General features: G+C 59.6%; 1 protein-coding gene across 2 annotated transcripts; it reads right to left on the bottom strand.

Moving 5' to 3' along the window:
- Positions 1–648: 648 nt before the first annotated feature.
- Positions 649–26,129, bottom strand: PRRX2 (paired related homeobox 2). Of its 2 annotated transcripts, none has more exons than XM_030000415.1 (4): positions 25,854–26,129; positions 3,966–4,150; positions 3,613–3,791; positions 649–3,053 (listed from the first exon to the last, which is right to left on the bottom strand). In XM_030000415.1, exons 1-4 carry the CDS (start codon positions 26,095–26,097, stop codon positions 2,918–2,920), a joined length of 744 nt encoding a protein of 247 aa, XP_029856275.1. In that variant the 5' UTR covers positions 26,098–26,129; the 3' UTR covers positions 649–2,917. The 2 variants fall into 2 exon arrangements, with proteins under 2 accessions (XP_029856275.1, XP_029856276.1); XM_030000416.1 differs by having other exon boundaries at positions 649–3,035.

Raw genomic sequence — 26,129 nt, 5'->3', positions numbered from 1 at the left:
GCTGTGGGACTGCGGTCCCTCTGCCCCATCCCAGCTCCACGGGGCCTCGACACGCTCCCCCCCTTACTCCTGCCCCTCTCCCAGGGCATGTGGACCACTTGCTGTTTGGGAGCCTGGGATGAAATCCAGCTCTCAGGGAGAAGCTGTGAGATGCCACCATCACGCAAGGTGAAGGTGGCCGGATTGTGGCTCTTGTCCCCTTGCCCAGGGCAGTCGGTCCCCTGCCTGTGCTGCTTGTCCAGGGCAGATGGGGAAACAGCAGTGGCCAGCGAGGAAAGAGCCACGTCCCTGTCACGTGTGTGGACACATCTCTACTCAGTAAAATATTTATTCCTCCATTATTTCACAAGAGTTGTTTTTACAAAAACCTTACAAAAATTTCCAAAACACGGACATGCAGAAGAAAAAAAAAAAACCACCGTGGATCTTGTTACAAGTAATTGAAATGTACAAATAGAAAGGGTGAGAGGGAGCTTAGATTACAATAATCCCTCCATCCTGCTACCCCTCCATGGGTGCAATTTGTATCTCGTCTCAGTGAGGCTTCAGCGTTGACTGACAAGCTGCTATAAGCTGCCAAGAGCACGGCGAAGGAGGGGCCCTAAGATTAGGAGCAAATGTTTTCAAATATATATATACATATAGATATTTAGTGAAGAAATATTTATTCCCTGCTTTTTTTAGGTTTACAGAAACGGCATCTGCAAACTATTAAATGGGTTTATTTTCATTAATGCTCTCAAAGAGGCAGCGACATTTATATCCCTGTGGTTTCATCTTGTATAACCGAAAAAAGAGCCCTGTGCTTTCCATGGGAATAGGACCCCCCTGGCCCCCTCCTCCTGCCCCAAGTGGCGTTTCTCATGGCGGATGATTTGATCCGCAGTGGATCTGTCTTCCCCCCGGCCTGGCATGTCTCGGCTTTTGTCAGGTCTCTGTGCGGTGTCTTGCTGCGGTCTGGGTAGCTGTGTGCTCCCCTTCTGACATGGCCAATGGGGGGGATACCAGCCCTGGAAATAGGGGTGGGGGGCACAGGGTGGGTATTTAGGGTGACTTTGCTCCCTGGATGAGGTGGGAGGTGTTGGTCAGGCTGTGCCCCCTCCCTGCCCGCCGTGCCCGAGGAGGAGGAGGAGGGGAGGCAGCTGTTCCCAACCGGGGGGCCGCACTGGGTAGAGCAGAGAAAATTGGGGCTGGGGGCAGGATGGACGGGCCCGTTCAACCCCAGCTAGAGAGGATGTGCTTGTCTCCTGGTTCTCCCATCAGGTCTCCAGCTCGGGATGCTGGGTGAGCCCCCCCTCAGCGCAGGCGTTGCCTGGGGTGAAGCTGAGGGTCCTGGCGTCGCAGCCACTGGGTACCACGTGCGGCTGCAGTGAGACCCAGTGGGAAAGGGAGAGGATGCTCCTGGGAGCGGTGGGGTCTCAGGTGGGCACAGGTGTAGTTGGGACACTTTCAGCCTTGGTGTCGCACACCGGAGGACGTTTATCTGGAGGAAGCACTTTAGCAATTGCTGTATTCATCCTCAGATCTACTGCTACAGTCCCCAGCGGGGCTAAGCCCCTCTAGGCAAGTAGGGCTGGTGCCTTCTCCGTCCAGGCCACCCGTCTGAGCTGGTGGTGTCCCCATGCTTGGCTGGTGGCTCTTTGCAGTGGGTGAGGAAAGGGTGGTCTGGTTACCGGAGGGCTTTGTCCACAGGGTAAAACCTCCATCGCTCCGGCTCATCCCCCATTATTGCGGTATTGGCAGGGGGAAGTGGAGGGTGCGTCTCCCTGCGGCTCAGTCCCACAGGCGAAGGACTGGGGTAACATAAGCCCGGAGCAAGGTTGCCCACCCTGCGTCCATCCCCCTGCACATCCCACCTTGCAACCTCATTAGGCTGCACGGCAGGCTGGGACGAGGGGGAAACCATTTCCTTTCCACAAAACCAAAAAAGCCCACCCCCGTGGAGTCGCCAGCCCCAGACCCCCGCGCACATCTGTGGAGCTGCCGACGGGGAGGCTGTGCCTCCGGAAGGCGAAGCCTGCTTTGCCGTTGGCACAAAGCGCTGGGAGCCGCCTACTCAGCTGAAACCCAACAGCTTTTTCCAATTTTCTCTTTCCCTGGGACGGTGCAATGACCTGGGGCTCTGCAGAATTGCTGGCAAACCCACTGAGGCAGGGCAGCGGTGCCTGCCTGGGGACCAGCAATGCTTCCCCCAGCTTGCAGGAGAGCTCACAGGCTCTGAGCAAGTCTGTCGAGATGCTCCAGCCCTCCTCGCCCCTCTGGGGACAAAGCCTGATGCCATTGACATAGGCAGCTCCTAAATGCAGGCAGCGCGGTGCAGGGGGTTGGCCGGGACTGGCCGCGGCAGGGTTGAGCCGTCGGCTTCCCGAAGTCCCTCCTAAGCACCGCGGCTGGGGATGCACAAAGAGGCGAACGCGCGGGTCAGCTTCGGTGCCCGCGGTTGAGCGCTGCGAGTCGCAGCCCAGCAGAAAGGGGGGCTCGTGATCCTCCCACCGCTGCATGCTGTCCCTGTGGGAGGAGAAGACCCAATAACTCTTTGGCTCTCTGGGCGAGGTACCCAGATTGGTCAAATCCAATAGTCCAAGATCCTTCCATGTTTGGAAGCAAATTCTTGTTCCCTTGGCAAGTCTGTCTGTCCTCGAAGAGCGCGTGGGGGGTATGTGTGTGTATATATAGCCTTTATTATAAGGGTGTGCGGAAAAGCAAGTTTCTAACCAAGTTTGCTCCATATGTGGCTATAATTATGTGCCACTTCGGCCTGGGACTGACTCTACCTTCAAAAGGGAAGAAGAGAGGAGAGGTGCTGAGATGTTGGATGAGTGGCATGTGGGTTGGGCAGGCGGCGGATTCGTCCTGGGCTGGCACAGGAGCTCCACGCTGTATCCTGGATGAGGCCACGGGGTCGGCTTTGCCCTGGTCAGTTCACGGTCGGCACCTGGTTCTGATGGAGGCTGAATTCTTTGGCTTTGAGGCGCAGGCTGGCGATGCTGTTGGCCATGTTCACCCCTTGGGTGGGCGTCGCAGTCCCACTGGAGCTGTAGGAGGGCACAGTGCTGCAGGGAGGGAGCAGGGGAGGAATGAGGCATGGCCCACGGAGGAGTCCCCGTGCCCTGCGCGGTCCTGCCAGCTTCCCAGGCCAGACTGGCCGTTCCCTCTTAGACATCTCCCACAAGAGCAGTCAAGGCTTCAGCATTTTTATGTGGCTGGATGCATGTGGGAACCCCTCAAACTATGCACCAGGAGGCCCTGTCTTGAGCTTTTGGACGAGATGGCTGGCCGCAGAGAGCTGGGAACCAGAAGGGACCCATGCCACCTCCCGTGCTGAGATGTGGGAAGGGTCAGCATGAGGCCAAGCGAATCCCTTGCGAGAGGACCAGGGCTCCCACTCTGGCCCCGAAACGCGTGGAGGCAGGGAAGCCTGCTCAGCGGCGGGCAGTGGATGCTCAGATGGGGCTGAAACGGGTTCCCAGAGCAAAGCCGTGTGAGCTCCTTTCGGCCCCATAAAACTCCCCGCGTCCTCAGCAGCGGCACAGGGCTGCACTCCCAGGGCAGTCCCTAGGCAGCCTGTCCCATGGCCACCTCCTCCCCAGGTCCTCCAGTGCCTGCACCTACCTGTACGGGGAGGTGCTGGTCCAGGAGAGGTACTCTGGGGTCAGAGCAGTGGGCCGTGGCGCCATGGGCTGCTCAATGGCTGCTTCTTGGCTGTAGGATTTGAGGAGCGATGCCGATCTGTTGGCCAGCATCGCCCTCTCGTTACGGCGAAACTTGGCCCTCCGGTTCTGAAACCAGACCTGCACGGGGAGGGAAGGTTGTCAGTGGGGAGCCGGTATGAGCAGGGATGTCCCAAGCATCCGTCCTACCGATCGTGGTCACGTGCAGGATGAAACGAGAGAGGGGACAGTCCCCGCTCCTGCCTGGGGACAAGACAGAGGGTGTTGTTTTCTCCCACACAAACCTTTGCTCACCTGGACTCTCGCCTCGCTGAGGTTGACCCTTCTTGCCAACTCCTCCCGCACGAAGGCGTCGGGGTAGTGCGTCCTCTCAAAGACCCTCTCCAGAGCCTGCAGCTGGCTGCTGTTGAAGGTGGTGCGGTTCCTCCTCTGCTTCTTCTTCCTCTTGGCTGCCCCACGGCTCGGGCTCAGGCTCTCACCTGTGGGGAAAGCACAGAAGAGCTACATGAGAGCCAGACCCGTGCGAGACCCCGCAGACCCCACACGAGGAACCGGCCGGGCTCAAGCCCTCCTGGGGGTCTGCGCTGCCCTGCTCCGTACCAGCCGTGCTCCCTGTGGGCACCTGGGACTCTGCGGGGAGCAGCGCACGTGCAACCCTGTGGTCTCCATGAGAATCAAACCCCATTTCAGGACCTGCTGGAGCTTAGGGTTAAGCGCAACGTTTGCAAAGACCTGTGGTGGTTTCACATCTGGCTAAAACCACCCAGACCTGATTTTGAATACCAGTCTCATCGGATTCTGGGCCAGCGCTTGACCCAAACTGCTGGGACTGCATCTCACAGCCTCCCCCCAACACGGACACATCCATGGGGTGTCTTGGGCTTGGCTCTTGCTAAGGGTTTAGGTCAACCTTTCATGGACGGTGATGGAAATTCGGCACCAAAACACCTCTGAGATGTGGGTCTCAGCTCCCACCTCCAGCACCCCCTGAAGCCCTGGCTGTGGCATGTCCCCAGGGTGACACAGGATGGCAGCTGAGCATCTGCTCATCCAACCCTGATCTTCAGAGCTAGGAACGAACGCCACGACATCTCGCAGAGCTCAGCCTCTGCAGTGTTTATTTCTGGCTTTGCTGGCTCATGGAAACATGAAGCTGAGGGTGTAGTTTGGTTTCTCAGTATTGATCTTGGGCTTTTAGCCAGGCTGAGATTAATCTCCTCTTTGTCACTAATATCATCAGGTTTAGGCAAGTTTATGAAGTCTTTTTCTGAGATACCCAGTCAGCTGCCTGCAAAGGCTTCATAGGGAACATGTCTTGCTGTCGTTCTTCCTTATGGAGGTACTGGTTAATTATTCTTTCTGTTAATAAAGCATCTGGATCCAATCTGTACCTACTGGTGGGAAAGTATTTTGGAATTATTTGAAATGTTAATAGTTTTATGACATTCTGATTCATAGCAGGGTTATATTGGGGTTTTCTGCTCTATATCATTGCAGAGGCCATGATGGCAGGAATTACTGCTCCCCGAATATGCTCAAGAAATAAATACTTGCTAATAAGCTATCTTGATACTTATTAAATAGATGTGCAGCATTTTCAGATGATACTTGAGCAAGTAACAAAATCTACTGGAAGGCATATTAACTCTCTTGCTTCAAGACACCACCAAGCTGTTGAGCAGGAGGAAACTATGGGTTCCAAGATCTTTAAGGCCAGAAAAACCTTCTTGGACCTTAATTCTGAATAATTCAAGCCATGAAACCTCCACCAAGTTCTCCATCAAGTCCCTAAGGTCCCTTTGTGCCCGAGTATACTACTCTTAGGGGCTGTCCCATCCTGAGATGAGCCATGAGGACAAGAAAACCCCCAATATCTGCTGGCAGGTTGTCCCTGGGACTAATCATCTTCTGCCCAAAGCAGGGTCTAAAGCTACTGCAGAGTTCCCCTGCCCCCTTCTCTGAAAACCATGCTGCTGGCTGATGCCACCAACAGCGTCCCTGTGCCAAACGCGAGCCACACCAGGGGATGCGGCAGAGGAAGAAGGGTTAAATTTATTTCCATGGCTGGCAGTGGCCTCCTGGAAAGAGCAGATGGATTCTCTGGCGCTTTGCTATAGCAAGGACCAGTGCCAGGGCCTGGGAGTTCTGGGTGCCTCCAACACCCTGACCCATTAAGGGATGAAGCACTGGGCCGGGAGGAGATGCAGGGATGCGGAGGTGGGACCTGGGCATCACCACCAGTCCCTTTCCCCATCTCCCAGGCACACGGAGGGATGCTGTAAGCATTTTGACCATGATGGGGCCAAACTGCTATGACCATGGGGAGAAGAGAGCATCCCTGGATGGGAAGGAGGGGAAAAGGAGCTCTGTCCACCTCCCAGGGCCTCGCTGCAGCTGCCGGCATTTCTCTGGGTCTTTTATTGTGTCCTAGGTGCATTTGGGTCTTGGTTGACCATCCCCTGGGCTGGAAACCGCCCATGCTCTTGTATTTAGGACACGACCTTCTTGGTTGGGTAAAGATATGATGGACGGCGCCGTGCCTGAAATACGTGCAGGTTTGAGGCTCTTTCCCTGGCCAGGAAACCGCAGGCTGCCCTTCGCCGCTGTTCGTGTTTAAAGGCTCACAAATAAAATTCTCCAGATTCCCTCCAGCCCTTGTTCCTGCAGCTTCAAATGTTCTGCCAGTCTCTGCTTTCCAGTTGCCCCTTTTAGTTAAACTCCTTTTTTGGTCCTGTTTTCCTTCAGCGAGCTAATGAGCTGCTGGATTAAAATACATGAAGTCCAGCCATGGTTGTCCCTGAGTTTTCCGGGAGCCTGGGACTGAAACAGGAACCGTCAGGCTGGGAAGGAGCTACAGGATGTAACAGGGCGAGAGACGTTTCCTTGCGGGTTTATGGCCACCCCGCAGGGCTTCTGGGGAAATTATGGACCGGGGCTTGGTTCAAAAAGTGCCGTCTTGGGCACCCACTGGCCCCCACCGAACTGGCAATGATTTCAACAGAACCCTAGTAAATGTATAAATTAAATTTAAAAACCCCCTTTGGTTTTGTCCCCAATTTAAAATCTGGCTATAGGATGTTTCCATAAGTGACGGCTTCTCTTAACCCACTCTAATTTGGCTGAAAGCAAGGAGGAGGAGGAGGTAACGTTCCTTAAATTAACTCTCAAAGAGCTCCATAGGATCTGGCCCCATTTCTGGCTGGTTTCTATCTCCCCAGACACATGGAGGCAAGAGCTAAATGGCTGTGATAGCCGGACGGTGCTGAGCTATTCCTGTATGGGGCTGGCAGGCGTACCAGGACAGAGATTAAAGACTGGAGTTGGGTCAGGATGCATCTGGGTGCTGGCAATTCCTGGGTGATTGGAGAGCTGCAAGCCCTGGGCCGTGCCTGGGTTGGGGCATTTTGTTCAGCCCCTATTTCTGGTTTTAATGGAGGGACCTTCTCCTGCACCACAAAACCCTGTGTGATGCTCCAGGGAGCTTCTCAGAGGATGCTGGTGGCCAAAACCCCTTTCCCACCTGCTCACACTTTCCCTAAAACATACTGCACCCTCGTGTAGCTCAGAGCTCCCCAATCCCCCCCAGAAACGTTTGCTTTCCAGCTCAATTCTCTGCTATGTTCATTTTCCACCCCATTTTCCACCCCATCTGTGTACTGCAGGGAGGCAGCTCGACACCTGGGGTGCCTGTCTGGGTCCTCTGCTCCGCTCAGGGATGAGCCTTGGTAACAGATCAACATCTTTTCCCCATTAGCTCAGGCATCGCAGGCTTGTGGGACCAGATAAATGCCACCCTAATTGCTGGCGGCGTGTGTCTGACAGGTTTACAGTGTGCAAAGTCGGGCCGGATCGCTTCTATCAAAGATGCTTTAATAACCCCAAATCAGCTTTCCAAAAATGAGCATCGCTAAGTGCTCTGTGGCACTGGAGAAGGAACGGGGAAGGGAATGGGTCGGGTCCCCTGAAGACCCCTTGCCATCTTGCTGCCATCCAACCCTGTGAATTGGATTTAACCAGATTTGCTGACACCTTGATGGAGGAATCAGAAACCGGTTCCCTGCCCCGATGGGCTTCCAGGAATAACAGTTTGTAATTGCACAAAGTTAAAAACCAGCTCACTGCCGTCTTTCTTTTGCCTCGGAGCACTGCTCGGGAAGGTTACGGAGAAAGCCGAACCCTTGCCTTTGTCAGCTCTAATTTGGGGGTTCATTTGGGGCACGGCTGGAGGCAGTGGCTTGATTGTCCAACCCCGAGGTCAGAGGAGAGTCCCGAGTCATCCCCCAGCCACCTTCGCCTTCGGTGTATTTATCTTCCACTGATTACAATTTCCGCTAAAGGGGAAAAAAATGCAGGGGAAGGGGGAAAACGTGGGGGATAACGTTACTGAATAACGAAAGATGACATGGCGGGGAGGATGGGGAGGGGGAGGCACAGGGGCTCTATGCAGAGCAGGATGGGCCCAGTGTGCTTCACAAAAAAAGCCTTAAACTGCCCCAGTGTGTTAGAAAAGACACGAGTCTTTTCGCCCATGATGCGGATGAGTTTTGGGGTGCTGGATGCAGCCTGGGTAACCTCCAGCCTCCTCTCCGCGATGCCCAACTTCAGGCAATGCTGCCCGCCCGAGAGCTGCAGGCAGCCCAGGAGGCAGCGCTCTGCCCTACGGATGTCATGGGGTGCTGGGAGTCACCCCAAAACCCTTCTCCATGCAGGAGCACCGACGCTGGCAAGCCTGGACCGCTCCGTGCCGGTGAGCCACCCCGCCGCCGGGAACTGGGGAACGACCGGTCCTGCCCCATTTGCAAAGGCAACGGCCCCAGCGCTGCCGGGTCAGAGCCGTGCTGGTTCAGCTGAGCGCCGACCAAGCCCACTTTTCCGGCTCTTGCCTTTTCCCTCTGTGCTTCCATTAGTTTTCCATAGGAAGGACTCGGCAGGTTTCAGCTGCCGAAGCCTGGGCGCTGGGCTTGCCAAGGGGGGGCCCCACACTGGCAGGGTCCTCAGCCTCCCGCGCAGCAGCCGCCGAGTGCTGTAAAGAGGTAATTTTCACTAGATTTCCACCGAGGCTTCGGCTTTGACTTACGACCTCCATTAGCGAGCGATAAACGACCTCCGTGCAGCTGCGATCCAGACCTAACCAGCATTTAAAATCCCAGCCGCTCGCGCGCCTGAGCCCCGGGGACTGCGACGTCCCCGGACAGGGATGCTCCGCCGCGGCAGCTCATCCCTCGGGATGGCTTTCGGTGGTGGGCTCCTTCGCCAACCATGCTCAGGCTCCCGCTGCGGGGCGGCCCTCCTCTGGATACCAAATTTTGGGGGGTTTCTTTGCAAAATGCTCATCCCAGAGCGTGGTGTTCACCCAGCACTGTCCCTGCGACCCGGGTTGGTCACCTCGGCCAACTGCAAGCCTGTCTCTCCCCTGGATGATGCTGCAAAAACCCCCCATGTACGTCGCCACGTCCTGGGACAGGTTTTGCTGGCTCCAGCTCTGCCACTTGGCTTTGGGGTGCAAATACCCCCCTTTTTCAGGGGCTGTGCCAGGAGGAAGGGAGTTCAACCCTTTCCTGCAAAAACACCCAGGCTGTATCTCCTCCAACGTGTTTCATTTTCCATTGCACTGCAGACCCCGGAGCCCCGAACGGTTTTCTGCCGTTAAATTATTTCACGCGTTCCATTTATTTGCGAGCAGTTTGCCAAAGACCTTTTAAGCTTTAAATTTTTCACCCCCACCCCCCCCCAGCCAAATGATCAAATCTGCCGTAACATTTACTTCCCTTCTCCTCCTGGAATGGCATTTTTTTCCCCCTTTTTTCTTCTTGGGTATAATTTAAGGGTTGAAATAGCCTGGAGGGAATTAGCTGTAAATTCTTCCTAAGACAAATAAATTCAGCCCTCTAAGTTTCTACGTTTTTCAAACTGTTGAGAGACGTTTTGGGTTTGTTTTACTTGAAATAATGATCGTGGCATATCTGACCCTCAGGCTGCGGCCGGCTCTAACCAAATAAATAGCTTTTATTAATTAAGGTTTATCCTTAACAAATAAAATCCCAATTTGATCTCGGCCGGCTGAATTAGCAAAAATAAACAACGGGTTCTCCGGGCACTTGATGTGGATTTAACAAATTAACGCTGGGCCTTCATCAGGGAAGCCGCAGGGTGGTGGAGGCCTTTTACAGCCAAGAAATCCTTTGGAAAAACAATGTCTTTCGTTTCTCCCATGGTCTCTCTCGGTAAACATGTGGAGTCCCTTCATCCCTTTATATACTCGGGGGAAACGAGGAGAGCTCCGGCAATGACGTCCGCCAGAGTTTCATGTGCAATTGTTTAACTTGTTCCTCTAAATCATGCGATGGGGAGGAAGCGTTTCCCTTCGGATCGCAGCGAGCAGTGCCGGAGCAAAGCTCTCGGGTTTGGGAATTACCCCTCCGCAGTGTCCACCCGCTCCAGCTCCTTTTCATCCCGTAACCTTCAGCTGAGACACCCAGGGCCCAGGGGTGATTTGGGGGTGCACGGGCAGCCGAGCACAGCTGAACCCCCTTTCCAGAGGCTACTGCTAGCACTGCCCTGGCTTGGGACGTGGTTGGGGACAGCCTGGGAGCCCCCGGGGGGGGTTTAACAGCCCACACTGGGAGTTTGCAGCAAAGAGGGATGGCAGGAGGGATGCTCTACAGTCCAAAGGGGAGCTGGGGGCTTGTCCCCGCTCGTGGGCACAGGGTTTGTCACAGAAGTGATGGTGGGAGCTGCCTACGCTGCTACAGGTCTTTAATCTCCCCAGATCGTCTCGGGAAGCCCAGCGAGCTGAGAAGCTGCTGGGAAGATGCCCCTCCACGTGCGCTGGGTCGCCCAACTGTCATGCTTTTCCTGCACCCACCAGTGAGCCCAGCCTGGGTGCAAGGGACCAACACAGCATCACAGCTCGGGGACAAAACCATACCGGTGTAACTCCGTTTTCTGGGTGGTTTCACCCAGCTACTCAAGAGAGAAGCCCCTTGGGGCCACCAACCCCTGCCCACAGGGTGCCGGTCCTGGCTTTGCTCGGCACGATGCTGCGAGGTCCGAACCCATCCCGGCAACAACCCGTGGGCACGGGGTATCCCTGGGGAAAGGGGGCTGCCAGCCCCTCGCCGGGCTCTCCCGCTGCCGGGAGCGGGCTCCGACCTCCTCATCCCGACCCACCGCCGTTCCCTACTCCCCCTCCAGCCCAGCCCCAGCCTCACGAAGACCCTGGGAATGCCGGAGGCTCTGCGGGAGGGATTGAAGCTGGGGGGGTCCAAATGTGCTGAGTCCGAAGGAAACTTTCTCGGCTCAAGTGGCGTACATGAAAAATTTAAGAGAGGGGCAAGTCTCAGCTACTGGAGAAACATTACAGCAAAATGTTTCCGAGGATGTTTCACCTCATTAATTGTGAAAAAACTGAAACGCTGACACGTTTTTACAGGCTGCCAGTTTTGCTGGGGGAAAAGTGTCTCTGTTAAAAAGGAGCAGCAAAAGCCTGCACCAAGAAAGAGGCCAAGGCTGTCCCGGGAGGGCCTTAGCCTGCGCTCATTGACAGGCAGCAGCAGACTGTTTTATGGTTATAGAGCTGCCGCTGCACCAGCCAGAAACCACCCAGCGCCGCGGTTCGCTGCCCCCGACTGCGTGGACACCCAGTTTTCGGGAGGATCCTGCCCTGCGGTGCTGCGGCCCCGGGGATGCTCTGTGTGCAGCTGGCACCCCCGAGCCCAGGACGCTTTTCGCGTTGCATCCCCAGAAGCCAAACTCGCTGCTTGGTCGTGATGCCGGGGACGGCGTGCGTTGTCCGAGTATCCATCGCAGCATGTCCAACTGAAAGCCCGAGCAAGCCAGGAAGGTGCTGGAGAGCCAGCTGAGCCGGCAGCATCCCTGCATCCCAGCGGGGATGTGTCCAACCTGCGCTTGCAACTCGATGGCGGCACTGAACCCTTTTTTTTTGGCTCATCCCCATCTTTAGTGCAGCAAATGCGGTGGGAACATGATACTTAGCTAGGTTTTGGGACCAGAAGAGACCTGGAAAGGAGGAGCCCCATGCAACAGGACGCTGCCTCTCTTAGGGACAGTCCCAGCCTGGCAGCAGCCAACAAATTCACTGGCAAGAGCCATGAGTGGATTCAAAGCTGGGCCTCCAGCAAAAGCGGCGGTGATTTGTCTGCTGCAAAACCCAAGCGCACGAGGGACAAGATCAGGAGTCCACAGTGAGGAGAGGATGAAGAGAGGGGATAAAAGAGATGAAGAAAGAAGAGGATGAAGAGAGGGGAACCAGATGCTGAAGAAGCCAGGCGAGGACCCGGCCAGCTGAGTCGTGTGCTGTGATTTAGAGAGGACACCCTGAAAGTTGAAAGCTGGTGAAATCCACGGGGTTGCAGTCATCTGCCACAGGTAAAGCCCCGAGGCTTTGACGTGCCCAGCACTCCCCGAACACTTCACAGCCCTTCCCACCACGTCAGAGGCTCCTGCCCCGGCCAGAGGCTCTTATGCACAGCCCAGCACGGTGCTCACCCAGCTGAGGCCAGGCCCCGGGAATGGTGTTTTGGCACGGCCAGCTCCTGCGTCAGCGGAAGCGTTTAATGAATTAATTGCAGCCGCGTTCCCCGAAGGAGGAGGCAGGGTTGGTGGGATGCTGTCAAGCCTCGGGAAAGGGCTGGGGAACATCTTTGGCCATGAAGCTCCTGTGGGAGAGGGCTGAGCAGCACAAGAAATTCCTCCCCGTTCTCCCAGGTGGCTAGGGGAGATGGTGTCATCACCCGCCTTTTACTTGGGGTGGGAACTGCCTGCCCATGGACAGACCTTTGGAGAAGGGGACATGGACAGACCCCGCTGCCGGGCTCACCGGCTCCGGGATGCACCCCAGCATCCTGGCCCCAGCCCCGACCCTGCAGCGGGATCCAGACCACGGAGCCTGGCACCATCAGCCGCCCCTGAAACAACGGCTCCAGAAACAGCCTTCAAAGCCGTGCAACCGTGTTGGCACCCGGCACGGGGCTCGACGAAGCCCCTTGCTGCGCTTTCCCAGCCGCCTGGCTCCTGCGCACCCCGGGAGCCGGGGCCGGGGCCATTGTGCGGGGCCACGGGGCTCAGACTGCCTGGCTTCACCCGCCGACGGGTGGCACCGGCCCAGGGCATCCAGCCCGGGACCCGGGGCGCCGAGCGCATCCCTTGGGCTCAGTGATCTGCAAGCGAAAAATTCCCTTCCAGGGCCGTGCCCGTGCGGCGAGTGACCCCAGCCTGGCGAAGGGCTTTCAGGAGCTGCCAAGAGCATCCCGTGCGCTCGGAGGAGGCTCGCAACCGCAGCCCGACACAATGGGCTGTCGCGGCTCCAGCGTCGCCATCGCTTCCATTGTGTCAGGTCTCGGCGAGGATGGAGCCGCAGAGAAGCTGAGCGGGAGCCGAGCCGGGGTGCTGCTCCCCGCCGGGTACCCCGATTTTCCCCCCAGGGGATGGTAGGGTGAGGAGAAAAGCCTCCCGGGAAAGGTCCGTCGCCTGCGTGAGTTTGCCAGGGACGGTGGCACTGCGGCAGTCACTGCCGAGCGCCCCGGTCGGCTTTGTGTGGTCGGGGTCTGGCCAGGTTCTGGCATCTTCCCTGCTCGTGGCAGGGGAGCATGTAGCTCAAGGGGGTTCACTCTCTTCTGGGGTCCCCCTTTGCCTAGAGCCTCCGAAAACTCATCCGCAACAAGTCTGGCGTGGGATGTCCCCTATAAATGCCAAAGAGGGAGAGGGGGAGACGGGATGGCTATAGGGATGTGGTGCATGTTCTGCCACGGCTCCCGACTTTGTCCAGGGATGCTCAGAGGGGCCGCGGCACACCAAAGGGCTCCTCGGGCAGATGCTCGTGGCTGCGAGGCCGGGGGAGCTGAAACCCTCACGGCACAGCCGAGGGCCTCGGGAAAAGGCACCGCGGTGGGTTTGAAGCATCGAGCTGGGCCAAGCACAGAGCAGCACCGACCAACGGGGGAGCAGGAATTTTAATTTTGTTCTCCCGCGAATCTGCCAGCCCCTGCGGTGGAGGCCCGGGGACCAACAAAAGGCGCTGGCTCTCCCCCAGCCGCCGGCGGCCGGGAGCCTCCCCGGCGAGGAGGCATTCACCGGCGGGGGGGTTGCTTTCATCTCCCAGCCAGGAGACCTTCTTGGGGTGGGACGAGACCAGTGCTCGGGCTGTCCTGCACCTCGTGCTGCTGTAGCACCCCGGGATGCCCCTGGGGACGAAGCCCCCGGGGTACCCACCTGGGACACAGCCTCCCCGCTTTGCCAGCACCGGTTACGCCGTGCATGAAAATAGCCGAGGGCGGAGAGTGGCAGCACCAGTGATGGTTAACAGATGTGTGAATGGGCTTCTGCGGCGCAGGGAAACGGCCGGCCCGGGCCCCGCTGTCGAAAGGCTGAGGTTTGGGTCACCCCTGGGCGCTGCAGCGAGGGGGTCCGGGCAGAAGGGACGGGCACGGTGGCTCCCCACAGCCATCGGCGAGTGGGATGCTGGGACGGATGATGCCAGGATGGACGATGCCAAGACAGAGAGACCCCACTGTCCTGCGTCGGGGCTGAGCATGGCAGACGCTGCTTCTCTCCCCGTCCTGCAGACCTTTTAGGCACCATTTGGTGCATCCATGATGCAGCCGCGGAGGTGCCAACACCGCTCACGTGCAGCCGCCTGACATAACAGGTTACACAGTTTCCCAGCAGGGCACGGGGCATGTGTAATTAATTAACGCTAATGAGACTTGTGCAAGCGCCGGCCCTGAGAGCAGCACCCACCTGCGCTTGCAAAGCTCCACCAAAAACTCAGCTTTAACTGCAAAGTGGGTTTCCCCAGGGGCTGGGAAGGGGAGGGGATGGCGGGTGCCTCGGATCATCACGGTGTCGAGAGCTTGCTGGGACTTTTGCACGGTGTTTAAAAAATAAAACTAATCAGCCAGGGCTGCATAGCAGGAACGCTGTGTAGAGGGCTGGCTCCCAGCCAGGGACCCCTGGCATGGTGATCCCAGCCTTCCTCTCCCCCCCCCCCCCCAAAAAAGGTGGTTTCTTGAAATTTAATAAGCAAAAACCCATAGCAAGCCAGCCTCAATGGCATCTGGCACTGAAACCCAACACCAGCCCACCAGCTTAAAGCACAGACCCCATTGCATCAGGGTCATTGCCAAGAGGGAGGGAAGAGGACAGGCAGGGACCCGGGGGGAATGGTGGGAACCCCCCCGGTGTCCCCTCCTGCCGTCTCCTGCCACCGATCCGGCTCCCCTCTCTTGTTTGAGGCCAACTGGGCATTTTTCACACCCAGGCCAAGATGCCACCGAGCGGCTGTTTTAACAGCGAGCACCAGCACCTGCTGAGAGCCCGTCCCACCGCCACCGGCTGCCGTCCCTGGACCGGGGACACCGGCACGTTTGTCCGGGGCATGGGATGGGCGCGAGCCCCCAGCCAGGACCCCATCCCACCACCGCTCCGAGGAGGACCCTCGTGGGCGCCTGCACGCACAAACGTCCCGGAAACCCTCGCCAGCTAGCAGCATCGCTATCCTCCGGTCTGGTTTTCATTTGAGGTCGGTGGCCTCTAGCCAAATTTATTGTAAAACATTCATTTTAATAAGTGGCTCGTATCTTTTTTTTTTTTTTTTTTTTTTTTTAAACCCAGCCCGGTTAACTGTTTCAAGGTTAAAGCAAAGCCGTGCGTGGCGGGGACGGTGGGGATGGCGGGGACGGTGGGGATGGCGAGGACGGTGGGGATAGGACAGCAGGCAGGTTGCTGGGGCAGGTGCCAGCCATGGGGAGGGCACCAGGGGACACCTCAGAGATGCCATGGTGGGGGCAGATGCGTTAGGGTCCAGCTTCTGCAAAGCCCAGCGGAGCTGAGACCCTCACCCTCATCACCCCAAGCCTTCATCCCCTCTGAGTCCCCAGGGAGCCCAAGCACCGTCTTGCCACACTGGGAACTCTGACCCCAGCACCCAGCTGGCCAAGGCCCCAAAACCCAGCCAGGAGAAAAGTGGGGGACACGCTGGCACTGGTTGGGGTCCCAGGGTGTGGGTCAGGGACCTCCAGGCACTCTCATACAAATCCCATTAAACTTAACCCCTGATGGGTAACTGGGTTGTGGTGAACACGCAAAGGGCTTCGTGAAGTGGACGGTGCCTGGTAGTTTAGTTTCGACATTTGTTTTAAGTTTTATAAACCCCTAATACTAATAGAAATGCTTCAGTGTCTTTTAATTTAAATGAAAACAGTTATTTTTTTAATTTAAAAATTCCCCTGAGGTATTTACAACCCCCAAATTACAGCCATGTGGCCAGCCCAGCTGAGAAAGTGAAATCGGTGAGGAAGAAGCGTGGCGACCGCTCCGGCCCGAGCTGAGCCCAGCACAGCCCCAAGCAGCACCGCACCAGTAGCCGTCCCCACATCACCCATGTGCCCTCCGCAGCACCCCATGGACGGACTCTGCTTCACACCTTTGCTGGGGACACAGGATCCCAGTTCACGGGGCAACCAGTCCCCGGAGCTGCTGGCCACAGCTGTCCCCGACGGGATGGCGTCTTTCTATCGTTCCTGCCTTCCTTCTGTCCCTCCTTCTCTCCTTTCTTTTTTGTCCTTCCCTCTCCCTTTCCCTCTCCCGGACCTACATCAGGCTGCTGCGGGCAGAGGCAGGAGCTGCCCCGTTACCCCGTCCTGTGCCCTCCTCGGCCGTGCTGCTGCTGGACCAGGATTTTTGCTCCCCACAGCTCACCCAGCGCTGTGTGCGGGGTCCCCTGTGTGCTCCCCTGCAGCATCACTGCTACTCCGACCCCCAACACACCCCTGCAGCAACGCGAGCCCCCCCCCCCCCCAGCCCCTGCAATGCCCTGCATGGCTCAGGGTGCAACGCAACACCCACCCACGCCGCGGCGTACTGTGCAGCTTGGGGTGCAATGCAATCCCCCCCCACCTAAGCAATGCCCTGCATGACCTGGGGTACAACGCAACTCCCCTGCGTGACTCAGGGTACAATGCAGCTCTCCCTCCCCCTGCAATGCCCTGTACAGCTTGGGGTGCAATGTAACCCCCCCCCCCCCCGATACACAGATTGCATTGCTCCGTACAGCTTGGGGTGCAACGCAATCCCCACCCAAGCAATGTGCTGCACGACCTGCGGTACAACACAGTCGCCCTGCACAACTCGGGGCGCAACGCAACCCCCCCCCCCCCCCCCCCCGCACACACACCCCGCAATGCCCCGTACAGCTTGGGGTGCAATGCAACACCCCCCCCCCCCGCAAAACACACACACGCTGCAATGCCCTGTACAGCTCAAGGCGCAACACACCCCACCACCACCACCAACGTCCCGCACGACTCGGGGTGCGACCCACGACTCGGGGTGCGACCCACGACTCGGGGTGCATCCCACCACCCTGGGCGGCACGACCTGCTGCACCGACCCCTCCGCTCCAGCTCTGTACCCGGGCTGCTCCCCGTAGCCCCCCCCCCAGCCTTCATCTCCGGTGCTTGCGAGGAGCGCCCGAGCTTCGCCCCCTCCCCAGCGCCCCGCTCGCCCCAGCGCTGCCATGTGCTCCCCGGCGTTCCCCCGGCTCCCCTGCCATGTGCACTCCAGTTTCCTTGCGTGTGAAGCCTGCAGCCTCTCAGATTCAGTGGCTGGAAAGGATGGCGCCTCTCCACATCTGGTTCAATGCGCGAGCCTGGCGCCTGGCTTAGCCACAGTCTCCATTCAGAGACACACAGACTTTAATAGACTCATACAATTCTTCCTGATCTATCACTGCAGCCGCAGCTGAAAAGCTGCTTTATTATATGCGCTCCAAAGGGGGATGAGGAGGGAAGGGGAGGGGGCCCGGCGGCTGGCGCTGCCTCTCTCTGAAGGCTCCCAGCCCTCCCGGCGTCCCCCCGAGACCTGAGCTGCCCCCCCCCCACCCCCCCACCCCTCGGCTCCTGGGGGCCGTTCGCCCCCCAGCCCCGGGGGCGAAGGAGCGAGCGCCGCGGCCTCGTTACGCCTCCTGCTCAATTAACGCCTGCGGCCCCCCGAGCTGCCGTTTGCGCCCCGGCGGCGCGCGTGGCCGGGGCAGTCCCCAGCAGAGCTGCAGGGGAGGGGGGTGGCAAAGGGGACCCCATCTGTCCCCTTAATGTCCCTAGAGGGGTGTCACTCCCCCCCCAAGCTGGGACAACTTCCCCCCAATCCCACCACCGTCAACGTCCCATTTACCCCCCAACTCCCTGCTTGGGGGTCCGCAGCCAGAGCTGCCGGCACGAGCTGTCCGTGGGCAAGGGGCTGCCCCGCGGGCAGGCACCGGACCCCCCCGGACCCCCAGCGATGCCCCCGGCAGGTCCCAGTGCTGGGGCTGGTTTTCCCAGGGGAAGCGCAGGGCAGGGAAGCATCCAGCGAGGGATGCTGAGCATGGACGGGGTGTTTCGTTATGCCGTGGGAAGGCTGGAAAACACGGTCTGCAGCCGTGCGTCCCTCGGGCGAACGCAAACGTTGGGAATGCCTCAAGGGTGAGGGTGAGATTTTTTTCTTTTAATTCTCGGAAATTTGGGGGCATCCGGTGAAAAACAACCCAGTTCTGCAGTGCTGGCGCAGCGCTGGCTGACAGGCGTCAGAAAACCACCTTGAAACCCCAAATCAGTCCTTCGTCCCCAAGAGGGTTTGCTTTCCCCATCCTCCCTGACCCGGCTGGGCATCGCTGGCCCCGCGCAGGGGATGGCTGCCTTTGCCCACCATGCTTTCACCCTCTTCCCAGTTGCTTTTTCCAGCCAGGAAAAAAAAAAAACCCTGATCTGCATTAACCCTGGTCTAAATCCTTGCCCGGTCCCAGCTCAGCCCAGCCACAACTCACTGCCCCGGCATTTTAAAGGATGCTCTAAGCCTGCTCCGTGGCTCAGGGATCCCATCCTGGGAGGATAACTCCTTCCAGCTGCTGCTCACGCCACAGGGAGGGAATGAGGTGCCAGCCTGGGGACACCGAGCCTCTGCCAGCCCCAAAGCAGCCGGGTCCCATCCTGCTTCAAACCTCATCCCTTCGGCTCAATGATTTTACAGCTCTGGGGGGATAATACCCCGTGGCCGGAGAAAATCAGCCCCCGGGAGAAGGGGGATTGGCCCTGCTCCCTGGGAGAGAGGAGGGTTTCTAACGAGGCAGCCTCAAAGCCCCAAATCATTTCATCAGCCTCCCAGTTACAGACACACGCCCAGGCTCTCTTAAAATGCTGATTCGTTGAAATTCGCCCATCTTGGCTGCGTGGAGTCGAAATTTCATATTTTTCCTGTGAATCAGCCCCGTTCCCTGAAATAACAGCCCAAAAGGAGAGGGGAAATAGTCTTGCACTGAGCTGTTCCTGGTCGAGCTAGACATAACAGCCCGGGGGGGAGGACGGGCAAGGTGTCCCTGCACCCCAGCACCCTCCTGGGCCGGGCATGGTCGTGTCACGGGGCGTTTGAGCTGCCGCTGGGGCTTAAAGCACATCAGTGGGTGCCACCGGGGCTCCAAGGGAGTGGGGCAAAGCCCTGCGTCCCCACCGCACGTGGGACCCCACTGCTGTCCCCTCCGGACCCTGTCAAGGGGTGGCTTTTGCAGCTCTGCCCCAAGCTCCTGCACCCTTTCCCTGCTGGAAAGGGGGGGTGGGAATGAACATTCCCGGCAGCAATGCCTGCCGAAAACCCAGCTTACTGGGGGTGCTGAGGGGAGAAAACTCCCAGCAATGACAAGTAGGGGGGAAAAAGTTATTTTCCTGCCCTCCTGACCCAGCCAAGGCTGCTCCAGCTCTCAGGCTTCCCCAGCGAGAGGGGATCCATGTCCCCGGGCTCTGCTTTTGAGGTTCTTTCTCTTTTCCCTCTGGCAGCGGCTCCCCCGGCACAGATGCAAGTGTGTGCGGGGACCCCGCAGAGCCCTGCAAATGCTGCAGAAAACGTGCTGGTATGTATTTTCCTGCACTCCTGGGGAGGGATCTGAGCGAGCAGGGCTTCTTCCCGGGGCTGCGAAAGCCCCCACTCCAACCCAGAGCCCCCCGAGCTGGGGTGGGGGGAGCCTGGAGCCCAGGTGGGGGTGTTCAGCCCATTTGGGGACAAATTTTCCCCAAATTGGAGCCCAGGTGCCACCAGTGAGTAAGAGCCTGACTGCACCCCAGGGCACAGAGCATCCTCCCAGCGCACAGGGAGGAACGGGATGGTGTGCGGGGATGTCACCGCGGGGAGGAGCGGGATGGTGAGCGGGTGTCACCCTTCGGGGCTGGAGGGGACAGGGAAGCAGAGAGCTGTGGTACCAGGGTGGGCCCCATGCCAGAAGCCCCGTGAGACCTGGGGTCTCCCAGCCGTGACCTCCACCCCAGGGTCCCTCCCTGCCTGTGCCTGGCAGCGGTTTGTGCTTCTCTGGCTGGTTTTGGCAGGGCTGTGACCTAACTCAGCCTCTCGTCCTGCCTGCACCATGGGAAAAGCGTCGCTCCCACCCCGCTCCCCCATGGTTTTTGGATGGGTGGGACCTGGGGAACCAGTTTCCCTTCATCCGTGGGATGGGGGACCACGTGCAGGACGGCAGGTCCCGTGGCAGTGATGCGGGGCTGTGTGTGGGGTGTCCCCAGTTAGGGAGGGGGAAGCCTGGCTGCAGAGATCACACTGCAGGTTGGGGCTGTCCCCTGTCCCCTGCAGCAGTCTGGGGGGTTGCAGGGGGGGTCCCTCCCCATAGCCCCTTTTTTTCCCGACTGGGATACGCTGGGCTCCCTGCGAGTAGCTGGAAACCGTCTGGACGAGCCGGGACACGTCAGGCTCCCCATCCATCCCTCGCCTGTCGCCAGCCTCGCACTAAGCGCAAACAAATGTGGAGGGCTGGGAGGCGGGCTGGGGCGGGAAGCTCCCGCCCGGATTAATTGGTGCTTACTCAATACCCGCTGATGGATGCTGCACCGGGGACCTGCCAGCATCGGACACTAGACAAGTGTTGGTCTTGGGCACAAGGCCCAGCTGTGTTGTCCCCTCCCCTGGGGACTGTCCCACTCCAGCAGCCCCGTGAGCACTGTCCCTGCGTGGAGAAAACCCCCTTCTCTTGGGGTCTGCGGCCCTCAAAGCCCTCCAGGGAGGGAGATGTTCCCAAGGAGGCGCTGGGGACAGTGAAGGTGACAGCCGGCCGCTGAGAGTCATGGCCATGCAAGGACGGTTCCTCTCCCAGTGCCACCCACCCCGGCTGCGCTGACCTTACAAGGACCGAGACGGCTCGCCTCCCCCCCTGCTTCGGATGCCACCGTTCCCGGCTCTGCCACGCAGGGACCGTCCCTGCCAAGGGCTCTGCAGGAGGTCTGCCAGCCTGTGAGTTTGCCACGGACAGGGGTCCCTGTGCCCAAGCGCCCTCAGCTGATGCTGTTTTGGGGAGCAGTGAGGGACCACGGGTGATGTAAACCCCGCACCCCAGCCTTGCTGCCCACCGGCGGGTCGTGTCCCACCCCGGTGCATCCCAACATCATCCCCCAGGCCAGGGCAAGCAGGTCATGGTGCCACCCTGAGCAGCAGGGACCCCTGCTGTCCCCTCCTTTGGGGGAAAAAACCATGAGAGACTCTCCTTGGAGAGCTGCAACCATCTCCATCAGACACTTCTCAAAACCTCTTCCCCCCCCGCCGCCACGGGGGCTGAGTCAGGGTCCCGACACCCCCATCCCTCCCTGAGCAGTCATCCAGAAACCACAGAAAGCCTCCCAGCAGAGGGGCTTGGGGGATTTCCAGCACTTTTGGGGCCGTGGAAAGCAGACGGGTGCTGGAGAGAGGGGTCTGACAGGTCTGGGGTACGGGGCAGGGGGGCCTCAGCTGGCTCCCCATGCCCGTGGCCCAATCCTGCTGGCCCCAGGGGTCTGTGTTGCCCTGAGCCAGGCACAGGGTGTAGGCCACGAGTTCGTGACGCTGGTTTTAATTGCAGCTGAGCCACGTACGTGCATGGATGTCCTAGGGAAGGCAGATCCCCACGGGTACATCCCGGCCCTTTTTCAGCAGCGTTATGTTACAGGGCTGCCTCCTGCCCACGCAGCCAGAGGGGCCGAGGTGTCCCTGAGCTGTGCCCCCCCCCGACCCGGCAGGGACGAGTGGCATTTGGGAAGGCAGAGAAGCACAGCCAAGTTGTAGCCTGTGAGCCAGGACCAGCACAGCCCCTGGACTGGGCCACCATGGGGACATCGGCCGGGATAGCTCTGCTTCAGGGAGGGTGCCCGAGCCCTGCGAGCAGCTCGGGGCTGCTCGGGGCAATCAGCCACCGCTTGACCCCAAAAGCAAGTCCCTTTTCCACTCTGTTACCAGGTCCCTACTCCTCCCTGCCTCTCTTCTCCCTTTTCAACTGCCCTCTTTTACGTAATTAAAACCAATTTGCTGTAACATCATCTAAATCCCCTCTGACCCCTTGGGTGCAGCTTCTCCTCTCCTTTCACTGCTCTCCTTAGCATCCGCACAGCCCCAGCATGGGTTGGAGGGTCCCGGCCACCCCGGGGGTGAGGAAGGGGCCCCAGGAGCTGTTCTGCAAACGGGATGTCCAGAGGCCACCATACCTCCCCATCCCATCGCCTGGTCCCACTGGCTGCAGCCGAATGGGCAATGTGTGCCTGCCCCATGCTGGAGGATCCCCTCAGAGGGGCGACAGTCCTTTCTCCATGCCCGGCTGTGACAAAAGTGGCTCTTTCTGAGTTTTCAGCCCCAAAGCGGCTGCTGGAGCCAGCGCCTGACTCCCTCTCCCATCCCCAGGCGGCACCAAAAGTAAGTTCATTGTTTGAAAAGCCATCAGTCAAGGCCTGCTGGCTAAAATTACCCTCCTGCTTTATCATCTTGAGAACATTAAGGGCTGTTGTTAACAGATGTTTCGCGTTACACATTATTTGTTAGTCTAATGAAAGGAGGTGAACAAGCTTTCAAGACCTCAGAAGTTGTGCGGAAGGTTTTCGATGGGAGGCTGCTGCACCGCTCCAGGGGAGGATGAAGATGAAGATGAGGATGGGGACGAGCTCTCGCCACCCTGTTGGCATTTCCTCGCTCTTGCTGGGCTCGTGAGATTTCTTGCCTCTTCATTTTTGGGTGTCATGGGAGCAACGTGTTGCACAGATGATATTTGTACTCGTCCTCCCATGAGGATGCGCTGGGTGCCCTCAGGGCCAGTTTGGGGCTGGGGCCAAGGCAAGGGCTGAGCAGTTCCCTTGGCTGGAGAGGGAGGTGGGGACGGCTTGGTCCTCGGTGCCAGCGGGAAGGGACGTGCCAGCCCTGCAAGGGACTAACGGAGGGGCTGCTCCTGGAGGACAGATGTGCCCAGGGCCTCAGACATGGGGCTGCCCCCAGCCACCCTCCCCAGCTGGGAGGGCTGCGGGACCAGGGGTGGTAGGTGAGGGCGAGGAGAAGTTGAATCCCTCTCTGCAAAGAATAAAACCCTGCCCCGAGCTTCTCCAGCTCTGCCGGGCTCGGGAAGAGAAGTCTCCTCCTGCTGCAGCCACCTGGGGAAGGGGAGAGGGTTTTGTGGAGGATGCAGTCTGCTGAGCACAATCTGGGGCTGCCTAAAGCATCCCTGCGCCAGCTCTGCCAGCGCGGCCCCCCGGACCACGGCGAGCCCTGCCCGGCGGAGGGGGTGTCAGCAGCTTCGCAGCAGGCTCGGGGCTGCTCTTCCTCCAACCCGCTGGCACGATGACCCCGATAACGGCTTCCCAGCCGGAGTGCAGAGCCGCATCCCGCAGAGAGACGCTCGGGTACTGGGATCCGTTTGCATTCATAATAGACCCGCTGCCACTGACCCGTGGGGCTCCAAACTTGCATCTGGCAGAAAAAACCCACAATGGTGAAGAGGAAGACGAGAGAAAAAGCTGAGAGGCTGTTTTACTTTAGGATGCCAATAAAAGATAACGTTACCAGTAAAAGTTCCTCTGCTGTCATCACGCTGATGCCGAAAGCATCACAGATGTGTAGCAAAAAGCTGATGCTCGCAAAGGCAGGGCATTTGCCTGGTATTTAGAATCTCCCCATCTCAATTTAGGAAACTGCATCCCAGTTTAGGCAGTGGCAGTGGCTAACAGGTCTCACAAGTCGATGTTTGCACGCACACAGGTTTTCTTCTCTGTTTCCTTGTTCTCTTTTTGCCCGCTGCTCTCAGCTCCCATCACTCAGGTATTTCTCTCTCCAGGTGGGATTGGGGGGGGAGAATTGCTTCCACTCCTGGATGGGTTGTTGGAGCATCCCGGATGCTGATGGTGTCTTCATCCCTGCAACCTTGCCGAAACAGGTGCTAATGGGAAATATCCCCCGTGGTCCAGTGGTGCTGGGATCAGAGGGCCAAACCTCACAGGGCCTCTGCCCCAGGAGGAATGGGCTTTTACGGTGAAAAATGGGCTTGTGGGGATCAGCCAGCCCCCTTGCCTCTCTCTCTCTGGTACTTGCATCACCCCGAGTCCCCACTGAGCTTCTTCGGGGTGCATTAGAAGCTCAGCAGGGTGACAGTTTCTCTGCTGTTTTGCAAACAGCCCTGTGAGACGAGCTGGCTGCTGTGGGCTGGGCTGTCTTTCCAAAAGCTGCACTGATCCCACACGGCATACTGTCCCCCCATATGGTCCCATCAGCGGGCAAAAACCTCCCCACAGTCCCAAAGGCAATGCAAGAAGTACAAACAAAACCCAAAGGAAGGGGAGGGAGGATGGAAAATAACGCTGAAAATACCACCCCAGAAAGCAGTGCCCAGCCTCACCCAGCCCTCAGCATCCCAAGCCGAGGCAGGCTGGGGGCTTGGCGGGGGCTTCTCCATGGAGGAAGAAGGTTGTGCAGGGAGTGAGATGTGGGTGGGAGAAAGATGCTTCAGACCCGCACGCAATGCGGGAGCTGCAGGAGGGTACAGAGAGAGCACCCTGCAAGGGAGCATGGGTTCCCACTGGGAGCCCCTCACTGCACGTCTGGGCAGCCTCTGGGGTGGGCTGAGCCCCCTTCACCGGCACAGCTTCCCGGGTGGGCTGTGCACCCCTGACCAGGCACGGGTCAGACCCTCGGCAGGGCCATCAGCACCCCAGAGCTGCGCTCCAGGGGCCGCAGAAAACAAGCCCGGGGTACCAAAAACCCAGCCGGGGCAGGGGGGGGGGGGGGAGGCAGGTTTGGGGGATGCCACCCCCAGGGTCCCCTCGGGGTGGACACCACGGCCCGGGCCGTGGGGAGGTGGTGGGGTTGCGTGTCCACCCCACGCTCTGCCTCCCCTCTCCTCCTGCCCCATCTCCCCTCCGCCGCCTCTGCGCCCCGAGGGGACACCCGGCTCCGGGGAGGGGGCTCTGGGGGCTGTCGGGTGTCCCCGGACCGAGGCTTTGCCGCAGGGACGGGGCGAATCCTCCTCGCTCCGGGCACCGGAGCCGGGATGCGCCGGGGCCGGCGGAGCGGCACGGAGGGATGCGCGCTGCCCGGTGTGGGCGGCAGCCGCGGAGCCCCCGGGGCAGGCGGGGATGTCCCGTTCAAAACGCACCTCCTGCCAGAACCGAGCGCCACGAAGCCGGGTCCCGGCTGGGTCCCCGTCCCCCTTTCCCAGTCCCGGCTCTGTCCCCGTTGCTGCCGGTGCTACAGGCTCGGAGACGCGCTGCGGCGGGCACCGGGAGAGGATTCGCTGCGTCCCGGTCCCCATGGCCCCCCCCCGGGCCCGGACAGCGAAGCGGGGAGCCCCGGGGGAAGAGGGGACCCCGCAGGCCGCCCAGCCCCGGGACGCACCGGCTGCCCGGGACCGTCCCGCACCCCGTACCTCCGGTGGCGGCGGGGAGGCAGCCGGTCCCTCCCCTCGGTGCGGGCTTCCCCGTGCCCCCTGTCCCCGGTGCGGGGTCCCTCTCCTCGGTGCAGCGTCCCTCTCCGCCGGTGGGGTGTCCCTGAGCCCCCTCACCCCCGGTGCGATGTCCCTGTCCCCCCGGTGCGATGTCCCTGTCCCCCCCGGTGCGGGGGGGGGGGGGGGTCCCTCTGCCCCAGCCGTCGGGGTGTCGGCACCCTCTCAGCTCGTCCCGACGGGGGTGGGGGGGGGTCACCCCTCGCCTCCACCCCCAGTTCCCCCCAACCCCTCGGCGGGGGGACACCCACCCTCTTTGTCCGCGGTGCCCGGCGCTGCTCACGGGCCGCCGGCTCCGCAGCCCGGCCCGGGACAGCGGGGAACGGCGGGGACACCCCATCCCCAAAGCCGCCCCAAACCCGAGGGTGGAAAGGGTGGGGGGGGGGGGGTGTCCATCCCGGGGCGGTGGGACTCACCGTCCTGGGGTGCTGCCTCGCTGCCGCTGCTGCCTCCCGACGGCTCCGGCATGGCCTTGCCGCCACCGGCGGGTGGAGGACCGGCCGGGGGGGTCCCGTTCATCCCGGCCGCTACCTCCTCCAGGTCGAGGAGGTGGCTCACGCTGAAGTTTTTCCGGCTTTGAGGATTTTCGGGCGGCTCCGGGCCGCGCACGGCGCTGGGGGCGAACGGCTTGTCCATGGCGAAGGCTGGCGCCGAGTCCATGGCTCCCACCCCCAGCCCGCAGCCCACCCCGA

The sequence above is a fragment of the Aquila chrysaetos genome, chromosome 24 (assembly GCF_900496995.4).
Source record: "Aquila chrysaetos chrysaetos chromosome 24, bAquChr1.4, whole genome shotgun sequence".
Lineage (NCBI taxonomy): Eukaryota > Metazoa > Chordata > Aves > Accipitriformes > Accipitridae > Aquila > Aquila chrysaetos.
This window is presented reverse-complemented; position numbering and strand designations above follow the sequence as displayed.